The 12,406-nt window shown below is 35.5% G+C and overlaps 1 protein-coding gene across 2 annotated transcripts in view; it reads right to left on the bottom strand.

The window, feature by feature from the left end:
• The window catches only part of veph1 (ventricular zone expressed PH domain-containing 1), a 132,143-nt gene that overhangs the window by 24,052 nt on the left and 95,685 nt on the right, over positions 1–12,406 (bottom strand). For both annotated transcript variants that reach the window (XM_082182934.1, XM_082182933.1), the window contains exon 11: positions 11,503–11,637. In XM_082182934.1, coding sequence (XP_082039060.1) covers positions 11,503–11,637 — 135 coding nt within the window. The remainder of the gene's footprint in view (positions 1–11,502; positions 11,638–12,406) is intronic.

The following is a 12,406-nucleotide window of genomic DNA, read 5'->3' on the forward strand; positions in this document are numbered from 1 at the left end:
TAGACTTTCAAAGATTAAATCTCTCAAAATCTCACAATCAACAGAACACTTGACAAACTGATTGTAAATGGTAGTTAAAGCTGATGTGTGTCATTGTTTGGATGGTAATATACTTTCTCCTATCTCAGTTTAATGCACAGAGACAACTTTAAGTAGCCATTTCTTAGGTTGATTTCCCACAAGAGTGTAAACACTATGTCTCTGTGGCGCTATCAAAACATTGCTCTATTTGTTTGAGCGGCCCAATATGTCAACTTCTGGCTCCACCAATAGCGTGACTGCTTATATAAATGACACCATGCAGCAACTGCATTCAGATGGCCAGCTGGAGAGTGTGTGGTTCACTTATAAAATACTTTGTGAGCTCAAAGCACTTTATTTCCACATATCATATAAAAATTTCTAATATATTAGACATTACAGACTACCATACCAAACGGACACAGTTTAGAAGAAAAGCAACTGAAGCCATGTGACCCACAACAAGTTGTCATGGAACCAATACATATCTTGATTCATTTTTGGTGAAAATATTTGGTTTATACCTTAATATTTAAAAGGTGTTTTTTTTTTTCTTTCAATGAGAGCAATGACCAAATAGCCAATATTCAATGCAAAAAAATAAATTAATATTTTATATAATCAAATTTAGCATACTGTTTTAACTCAATTAACAGAAAAATATGTAATTAACTTATATTCAATGATTTGCATCAATTTAATGAAACAAAAAAAACAACAACAAAAACTATTTACTTATAGTTTTACTAAAACAAATGAATACACAAAAAAAGTCACTTTAGAAGGATGCCGCAAATGAATCAGAGCATCAGAGTTTTGAATAGATTCACTGAAATTAACTATTTTAACTAATTCATGGAAGTTAATCAAACTTACCAAATCACTATTGTTTGCAATGCAATGCAAAAAAACTAAACAAAACAAAAAACAAAACAAAATAGAGATTATATTAAAACATCTGTCTTAAAGGCTTAGTTCACCCAAAAATATATATTTTTTAATGCTTCAAAAAGCTTATAAAGAATAGGAGCTCAAATGTATGAGAGAACCAATGAAGTTTGTTCTCACATGTCCTGTTTAACATATATGATGTGCTCGATGCATGCATGTTGGTCAATGGAAACTGTTCATCAAATAAAGCAATTGTGTCTCCCAGGTTTCATTAAAATACCTTCATTTATGTTCAGAAAATAAACGAGTAATTAATTACAGAACTGTCCTTTTTGGGTGAACTATCCCTTTAACTATCATGAGACAAACAAGGTTTATGAAATAAGTCTAATGGCATACTATATATATATTTTTTTTAAATAAATTTCAATTATTAAGAAGTGCTTTAAAATCGTTATAATTGTTTATTTGTATGTTTTAAGCATGGAGAAAGAGCGTTGTCCAAAACAAATGGTCTTTGCTATTTATTAGTATTTGTTTCAGTTTCTTGTTCCTGGATGTAAAAGCCGTTACTGTGCATTGCTGTTGACTGATGTGTGTTTGATGCCATGTCTATCATAGTGTGCATGAGAGTGTTTCATGTTTTCACTCTTTTCAAAACTGAATCTATAAACAGATGACTCAAAGTGACACAAGATGATGAGTGTGAAACACAGCAAAAGATGAGTCAGTCAGTTCAGTAAATCACAGAAAGACTCATTGATGGTTGGTGAATAATTAACAGAGGTCTCCAACAGCATTTACATTCCCGGCAGACCATTTTCACTCTTTTTCTGATTCAGAGTGTTGGGCAATTCGGGTTGGCAGCCTGCCAGTGTTGGGAAACAGAACTGAACAATGGGACTACGCTATTCTAGTATGTCAAAAGAAAGACGTCAACACCAACCTTGACTCTCAAAAGCCCCAGTGTACATGTTTCACTGAAAACGCTAAGCCCCAGATGTGCCAAAGCGTCAGGGGAGAACCACATTACCACAGGGCCTACTACATGCTAGCTAACATGTCATCATTATCCTGTGGAGACTGGAAAAGTAAGAGAGGTCCTTCTGTTTGTAATGGATACTATTGCAACACTCTTCCCAGTGTCCTTTTATAGAGCCTCGGTCTCCCAAACACGCAACACAAGCACATATACACTCACACCGAGATGGTAATAGGAAACCATCCGCAATCAATAAAATGCATATTGATATGCAGGCAAAGGAAACTTTCTAAATTCTCTAAACAGATTCATTTTTTTTTACTATTATTTCGGTGTGATCTATCATTAGCAATATGACACACTTATAATGGCTTCAAGATGTTATGTGGTGAAAATTCCTCTAAGACCTCCTGCAATTTTTATTTTTATGTCTACTTCATTTTTTTTCTGAGTAAAGAGAAAAAAAGAATAATTACAAAGGCATTTTACTGGCAAATTTAACTCTCTCTCTTCTCTCGCTCTCTCTCTCTCTCTTCTCTCGCTCTCTCTCTCTCATGTGGCGTATGACCCGGTGCCTTCTTACATTTAAATTTCCACTGTCCACTCTGATCTACTAAAATACAGGTTCACACACAATTTTTGAACATTGAAACTTATTGAACATTTTCACCTTATTGCACAGGAACAAAGAAATCTTTTGCGATGATCCAATACATAGACATTTATCTCACTATATAGGGTCAGTTGTCACAAAGGAACCTGTAGAACATCTTGAATAACTGCTATGGACCCTTTTCACAGACTGTGATGACGTGTTTCCACACTTATAAACATAACTGTAAAGTTTTTCATATTTTCATTTAAAAAAAAATTATAATACACATTTATAATGCTACTTTGTGTTAAATTACCTTGGCAGTAAATTAAACAAATTAAAAACAAATTAAGGCGAGACATTACAGGTGAATAGGGTAACATTTTCAACTAGCAGATATCACCATGAAACTTTCCCAGTTGATTACCTACATTAAGATGACAAACAAATGTATTACAAGTTTTCTGTAATTTAATGTTTAAATATGCAAATTAGGCATTATCTAATTAAATATGCGCTAATTTGCATATATATATATATATAAAAACAAAATCTGAGTATTAGATATGTTAGAGTATTAGATACTCACATATTAGATGGGAAAAAAATTACAGAGGGATTTATGGATATCTACTTTTGTTGTCCTGTAAATCAGAATATACTGTCAATAGCCTTAATTTATTTTTGCCATGTTTTTTGGAATAAAATGTTATATAAATCAGGCTAGGAATAATATATTTACAAATCCCTCTGTAAATGTCTTCATAACATAACTAGGTACAGGACTGGAAAGTTTGGTGTATATAGGAGATACTGAAGTGGAGATTTCGGACTTGGAGTATGAGAGAAAAGTCATTTTGAGAAAACGGGCTTTAAAGATTTATATCAGCCAATGAGATTGCGCATTTAGAGTTAAATCCCCCCTTTTACTTTCACGATTGGTTGCTGCTAAAAAGGAAATTACCATATTTGGATCCGACAGCATTGTACAGGAGAGAGAGAGCTTTCTAACGGTGTATCTGATGACAGGGTGCAGACAGCGATCGCGGAGCAGCGGGATGATTTAGAACGCCAACTTTTGTTGAATTTATGAGAAATCTACAGACGCAAACAGACAAAGTGTAGTAAAATAAATACCTAAATGTGTATTTCGGACTTTTTATCACCACAAGTGACCAACCCATTCACCACTATAGAAGTTTACTCAACTTTGACGACTTCTGCTGAGAACCCTGGAAATGTGAGGGTCCATTGACTCAAAAAAAGTGTGCCCATGAAGCACATTCTGTACATTCATGCAGAAGCCGGACGACTACCTTTGAGATGAATGGTTAATGATAATGAACACTAAATAAGTTTTTGCAGTGCAGTTTCTAATGAAAGTTTTATGTAGACTAGGAGGAAGCTTTGCATTATAATCATTAAAGTGTGTCTACAAGAAAAACATACCTTTTTTCATGATACGACCCTTTCAATTTTAGTGTAGGCCAGAGAACAAATCAAAGGACATGTTAAGGGTTACGGCATCAGTTAGGGGATGTTTATGAGTGCATTCAAGTTGGGTTTGCTAGTGTCCTGCCTCGTATTTTTGCATCTGCCCAACGCAAACAGATTCCATATGTGTAGTGCACACAAAGTTCTTTGCTAGAAGTTAAATGACCCCACGTTTAGGCAAAGGGAGGAAGAAAAGGAAGACAGCATAAAGACAAAAAAGACACCAGCTGTCCTATGTAATTATTCCAGACGTGACATTTACGATGTTTGAAAAGATCAACCAAGCACTCAGATTTACATGGCACCATGAAGAGGAAATGACCTAAGGTAAACATCCCAGTCTCAGGAGCTATCACGACCTCTGACCTCTCACGGTTTGCATGACGTGGCCATTTTCCACTATAACAGAGGGAGTATAATGGAGCTCTGTGATGTAAAATATCTACTTTCTTTATTGATCTCCACAGAGAAGTTTGATTTGTACAGCAGGGTTGTTGTCATATACACATTTTAGAAATCTATACATTCTCCCCAAAGGTATAAATGTAAGTCTTGATACGGATCAGACAGAGTTTTCGTACCCTGCTGGGCCACTTCTTCCTTAAATGTGTCCTGCAGAGAGGAAGCGGCAGGATGACTGATTGTTCCTGCTTATATAATCTAACCTACAGTTGGGGATTCTCAGCAGAAAGCAATATAATAATAATTTACTTCACTGTCTATGTATATTATGCTCACCAAGGCTGTATTTATTTGATCAAAAACACAGTAAAAACAGTCATATTGTGAAATACTATTACAATTCCAAAGAACTGTTTTCTATTTAAATACTGTATATTTATGTAATTTATTCCTGTGATGGCAAAGCAGATTTTTTAGCTGACATTTCTCCAGTGTCACATGATCCTTCAGAAATTATTTTAATATGCTGATTGGGTGCACAATAATTTTTCTTATTATTATTCAATTATTTTTCGTATTATTTGTCTTATTATCAATGTTTTATAAGTTATAACTTTATAAAATGTTATACTTATCCATGTGTTTTGCTGTTTTGTTTTGATTTTGTGGAAAGATAAAAAAAAAAAATTAAGAAAACTTTAATCAGCAAGCGTGCATTAAATTGATCAAAAGTAACAGTACTGACATGTATATTATGTGACCACCCTGTATATTTGGGTCACAAAAATATTTAAGTGTTTATATATATATATATATATATATATATATATATATATATATATATATATATATATATATATATATATATATATGAAGAGTTCGGTTGCAAAACGCGATAAACGCCATTTTTTGACATTTGGATTTTATTATTGGAAATCACTGTTCAGATGTACCTTAATCTATGTGTGAATTGCTGCCATTAATAAGATTTAAAAATGTACATTTTAAGCCTACTACAAAATGTATTTTTTCACAAAACACGATATCCGCCAGCCCAGTTTCTTTACAAAGTGCGATATAACGCGGCCGCACACCGGACGCGCAGCTCAGCGCCGCGTCGCGCCACGTCTAGGACAACTGTCACCTGAACATCAGCAATTTTCTGATTTCTGTAAATAAATATAAAACTAAATGTATATTGCAGCACAGGGTGAAGTCCGTATATACATTAACTACGATTTGAGACACACACATGTATATTTAATATAAAACTATGTAAATGGCGCTCTGTGGCGCGGCAGGATTTTGAACACGGTCCTGAGCCGCCGCGGACAGACGCCGAAAGGCGCCGCCGGTGTGTGTACTCTCATAGAGAATAATGTGTTCGAATTTAACTGCGCGGCGCGCCGCCGAGCTGCGCGTCCGGTGTGCGACCCCCTTTAGGCTATAGAACGTTCAGGATGCTGCGCGAGCTCAGGATGACACGCGAGGAGAGAGTCACCGCCGGTGAAGTGCTCCGAGTTTGCTCAGTGATTTAACGATAATATCAAAACAAAAAACATATATTTTTAAAAAGAGGATTCAATAGGCTAACTAAAAAACGTTTACCATTTAATTGTTTATACTGTCGGCGAGCTGTCAGTCACGTAGGCTACGTCTCACACACTCACACACACACACACACACACACACACACACACACACACACACACACACACACACACACACACACACACACACACACACACACACACACACACACACACACACACACACACACACACACACACACACACACACACACACACACAAACAAAACATTGATTCACTAGCTTTTCTTAATGGTATTACAGTAGTAGAATATAGCCTAAGGTGTATATATAGCGTTTTGCCAAAAAAAAAAAAAAAAAAAAAATTGTTGTTATGTTGTGTATGTTCTGGCCAAAACTAACTCTTAAAATCTTATTATTATTAATCAATCTTTGTATATACTATTCCATATATTTATGATGTATTGTTTTTTTAACCAATTTAAGATGTTTGACAATGTTAAGATAAATATGTTGCATTTTGGCATGGTTTTTGATTTATTTATGAACTATTTATGGACATAAAATTAAATAAAAAATATCCTGGATTTGAAGAATATTGTGTCCCTGGCCTTCACTGAGCTCAAGTAATAGTTTAATGTACAAAAAATCGTGAATGAACTTGACTGTTGATGTCTTAAATAATAATGTCAAATAACCAACATTTCTCAAAATGGATATATCTCGTTTTGCAACGAAACTCTTCATATATATATATATATATATATATATATATATATATATATATATATATTAGGGGTGGAACGGTACACAGAAGTCACGGTTCGGTTCATACCTCGGTTCAGACATCACGGTTCGGTACGAATTCGGTACAATGGAGGGAAAAGCAAAACAGAAATGCAGAAGGCTTATGCATGTCTCAGGCTGGACCACCAAACGGAAAATAAATTACTTAAGCCTTGTATTTTTTAAATAAGTTTTATTAATAAAGTAAAGGCATAGAACCAGTTTATTTGTAGTGCACTGACAATAGTTTTATATAATTAGTTTATTAATTCAATTAATAAAAAGACAAAGACCTTGAGATATGTTTAGTAACTGTACCTGGATGAATTGAAAATTAATTTGCTACATTTCAGATTAATATATTTGTTTTCCTTAAAATTTTAATTAACAGTAACTTAAACACTTTGAAGTTTGAATGATGTCCTGTATAAACAAAATGACGGAGTATGTTTTTATGTTTCCACTGTTCGATCGCGCCCGCGCCACACACACACACAAATATAAGTAAACACTTTGCAACTTTTCGATCGCGCCCGCGCCTCTCTCTCTCTCTCTCTCTCTCTCTATATATATATATCTCTTTATATAATATATATATATATATTATTTTGTATTTATATATGTCTATTTCAATTTATTTACAGTTTATGTATGTTTTATTTAAACTTTAATTATAATGAGTTTGCACTGGAGTGACTGGACAATTGCATTTTCTGAATTCAGAGTGGCAGTTGGGAGTTGAGAATTGCCATGACGACTGTGGCATCCTCAAACAACACAGAGAGGACCACTGAAATTACACAGTTTCGTCTCTCTCACTCTCATTTATTGCTAAAGGTTAGTAAAAATGATACGATTTCAGAAAAATAACTGTTATTCAGATGTTTTGGCTTCTACTATTTTAGTTTAATTGGATGTTCGTTTTATTAATGAGTTTGGTTTAGTTCTATTATATAAAATCTGTTAGTGTATCAATCATCTACTGTGTGAAACAACTTTGAGAGAGTCTGGAATATTATATTTATTATTAATATTATTATATTTGTTGTTTTCTTTGTGTGTATATTTGTTTACTTATTTATTGAGAGTTAAGAAAATTACATTTGTTTCATGGTATTGAAAACTATGATTAAATAATAAATAAAAAAACACAGAGAGGACCCCTGAAATGACACAGTTTCGTCTCTCTCACTCTCATTTATTGCTAAAGGGAGTACTACTACAACAACAACAAAAATCTATTTTCAAATAAATTCTGTTCTTTTTACGTTTTTTTAAATAATCTAATCTTGATTTACACACACACACACGCACACACACACACACGCACACGCACACGCACACGCACACGCACACACACACACACGCACACGCACACGCACACGCGCACACGCACACGCACACACGCACACACGCACACACGCGCACACACACACACACACACACACACACACACACACACACACACACACACACACACACACACAAAAACGAATTAGGCAGCATTTTCAACACTGATAATAATAAGAACCATTATAAGTAGCCTAATTGAGCACCAAATCAGCATATTAAAATGACTTCTAATCAGATCACGCACAAAAAAACATGTAAATACAGGGTGTAAACTTAATATATAATGCTATATATGCTATATATGCAATATATATATATATATTATATATATAATGTATGAAAAAACAATGAGTGAATTACATTACCATTATCAAGTGTCTATCAGAGTTAAGTTTAGTTCTGTTTAGTTTCATTGTGTTTTGGTTTCATTTACCCCGTTCTCGTTTTGCCTGTGTTCCCGCCCGGTCATTGTTAGTTACCATAGTTACTCATTAGTCCCACACCTATTCTTAGTTCTGTTAATAACTCCTATTTAAGCACCTAGTTTTCTCTGTTCAGTTTTTGGTCTTGTTTTGGTTTATGTGGTTTCCTGAGTGTTCTTAAATAGTGGTAGTTAAAAATTGTTCTTGTTGAATTCTCCCTCGTTTGTACTGTACAATGTTGTACGCAACGTTTCAGTGTCTGATTTTACCAGTAAATTAAAATAGGGTCTACATTATTATACTGGATAATCATGCACTGCCATTAAACATAAAAAATATTTGACAATACTTTTTAAAATGTACAATATGTAATCTAACCAGTAACAGAGCATGTGTCTAACACAAATTCTGTATTTTAAAGGGCACCTATTATGACCCTTTTCACAAGATGTAAAATAAGTCTCTGATGTCCCCAGAGTATGTATGTGAAGTTTTAGCTCAAAATACCCAACAGATATTTTTTTACAGCATGTTTAAATGGTCATTTTTTGGGGGCTCAGAAAAACGCGCTGTTTTAGTGTGTATCCCTTTAAATGCAAATTAACTGCTGCTGCCAGCCCAGGGGGCGGAGCCTCACGAGCTCGCGCTTCAGTCAGGACAATCTCATCTGATAATATCAAAACAGAAACTCTCAGTAGCGTGTTCATTTTGACTCGGAGTCGGACAATAATGCCCACAGCGCCAGAGAATATATTCTGTATGGAGATTAAACAGGTATAGTTTAGCTTAATTATGGTTATAATTTATTTGTCATCTGCTTTTATCCACTATTAATACAAGCCTGCTGTAGCAGACCTCGTCCGAATGATGACCAAAATATACTGATGAGTTCAATGAAGTTTATTGTACATCACACAAAAGATGAAGCGTTAGTTTTACTCCAGAGAATCACTGTAAGAACAGCTAAATAAACACAGATGTGAGCATTAAAGTCTTATCCATAAACTCTCTCTCTCTCTCCCTTTCATTATCATGGAACATACACAGCGAAGTACACAAACACTCGTTACAACTAACAGCAAACAAATATATACACACCTTTTCAGTCTGTGCTTAATAAACTGGTACACTGTAAATCCGTAAAACTATTCGATGAGCTGTGATAAAGCGCGCGCTCTCACTTTCATTTCTGCCGTGGTCAGTAACGTTAGTCCTATCGCTCCGGAGAGTGTAATCTGGATCACGAACAGTTGGTACAGATCCATCCTCGAGTAAGAACGAGAGTAAATGAAGACTGATATGTTCATTCTGACATCCAACAACAAAACACCTCAATCGCTTAGGAGACATTCTTGTCTACAGCTGCTCAAGCGTCGAAACAATGGCGGACTGTGTCCAGCTCACTCAGGGCGGGTCTATGCTCAAACTGAAGTGTCACTCAACAGTCGTGGGAGGGGCCTGCGCAATTCTACGTCACATTGCGCTGAATCTGAGAACAGCTCATTCTGAGACAGTGCTTATGATTTATTGAGATTGTAAAAAAAACACTGGGTGGATTTTTAGCATTCTAGGGTGGTTTTCACTGATAACCCTTGTTGTTGCTCTCAAATCTTAATTTCATTACTCTATATGCACAATGCAATTAGTCATGTGACACGCAAAACCGGTGCCATTTGGCATGACTGTGATTGCATACCTTCAGAAGAATTGTTGATAATAATTTAATCGATAAAACTTACCGATGATCGATTTAACAAGGTCATCATTAAAGTCCGTAGTTTTGAGGTGAATGCGACTCATGGGCTAAACATGCAGCAGACACACAAAGAAAAATGAAGCCAGCGCGCCATTGTTACATATTGTATTTGTAAGTGTATTAATGTCTTCAAGCCATGCAATGGCAATGTTTTGCGAAGTTACACTCTAAACGTGGCGCAAAAGCAACGAGTGTAAACTTGTTTACACATGCATCAGTGGCGATTTTTCATACAAATACTTGGTATAGTTTGGTCTCTAACTGAAACAAATATGCTTTTTCTGCTAGTTGAGACGATATTTTAAACCAGTGGTTCTCAACTCCAGTCCTCGGGACCCCCTGCTCTGCACATTTTGTATGTCTCCCTTATTTAACACACCTGTACCAGATTATCAGCTCGTCAGGAGAGACTCCATGAACTGATTTGAGTGTGTCAGATAAGAGAGACATACAAAATGTGCAGAGCAGCGGGTCCCGAGGACTGGAGTTGAGAACCACTGTTTTAAACGATATATGACAAGTCTATCTGTTATGTAGGCTACTTTGATTTTACAGATCACATTTTCATGTAAAACAGTTCTATTTTTCACGTTCTGAAACTAGAGCACTTCTAATTATGTCAGCAAATTTAAAAGCACTTGTTTAGTGATGGTCATATTCCCTATATTCACTGTAAAGGCAAACTTCTAAGCTTTAAAAATACATCTATAGTTCTAGTTCTTCTCTGGCCAAAGAACGAACACGGTGTGTTTATGATTCAGGCTGCATCACAAGTCAGAAATCAGATTGTGGATCTGTAGCATTCCAATATTTCATTCAGTTCATTTTGCTTGAAGATCAGATTCATCACGCCAGTATGGGGACGAAGCTAGTCATAGGTCTGTGCAGAGGACTTGTGTGGATTTAAGAGGTTAAGGTTAACGATTAATTGATTAATTGATGGTTAATTTAAACAACGATCGATTATGGGAATTTATGTAAATTGACATCCATACTTGGAATATAGCACATGAGTTGTGTGGACCACTTTGATGGTACCATTTTGTCTTTTTTTGAGGTGAACAATCCCCTTGAAACATCATGGGTGGGTTAAAAGCAGATGGGCTGGAGTGTGAGGTCAAATCTAGCTTCATTTCTCAGGTAGAGGGAGGTGCTGACTGAGTGGATATATGTTGGTTCATATGAGTGTGTGTTTGTGTGAATGACAGACAGACAGAGAAAGCATAAAAGAGAGACGGTAGAGACTTTACCTTCTTGTGAGGAACAGTTGTCTGGGTCATGGCCAGCTCAAAGCTGTGTGCTCCCGTCAGCTGTGTTTTCTCCCAGAGTTTCCTCAGCTGCTGTACACACTCGTCCTGACAGCACAACGCCTCGCTCACTTTACTCTGCACACAGACAAGATACACTGCTAGCTTGCCAAGATTCACGCTACTCATAATTAGAGGTTTTGCAAAGGCAAGCATTACATTTGCTGCTGCTTATGGTAAGATAAGATTAACCTCTAAGCCAAAGTATTAAACATCTACATATGTAACTTGTCCCACACCAAGAACACCCTAGAATCCATCATAACATCCATCATAAAATGTCATAATCATTTGTTAACAAACAAGTAAACAAGCTCATTGTTTCTGCATTAAATTATTACATTGTTTAAATTAATACCTTTTTCGCTAACTGTGATTTTGTATATGTACATTTCTTAGACAGTTACCTCTGAAAACAGATCGCTCTAAATTGATCGCCTTATGCATTTTCTGTATACCTGCTTTGAAATTATGTGTATTGTGAAAAGCGCTATACAAATAAATGTGAATTGAATTGAATTGAATTGAATAACCCTCAACCAACTGCCTAGAAACCACCTAGAACACAACCGCACAGCAACACCCTGGTAAATAGCAGGCTCATTTTGTAAATTTACAAAAATAGTTTAATTTAAAAGTAGTTAAATTATAGTCAATCTACTGTATATCAACTTACAGATCTGTTTTTCCCTGTCCATTGCTATGGTTGCAACGTCAATCAATGCAGTTTAGAGGTAGGGTCGGCAATTCGTTTTATAAACACTTTTTGTTATCCTGGTTGAAACTCTCTTCACATCAATAGCAATCCATAATAGAAGTGGTCTACATATTAAAACATGTACATATC

Source organism: Leuciscus leuciscus (assembly GCF_965113295.1).
Source record: "Leuciscus leuciscus genome assembly, chromosome: 10".
NCBI classification, from domain to species: Eukaryota; Metazoa; Chordata; class Actinopteri; order Cypriniformes; family Leuciscidae; genus Leuciscus; species Leuciscus leuciscus.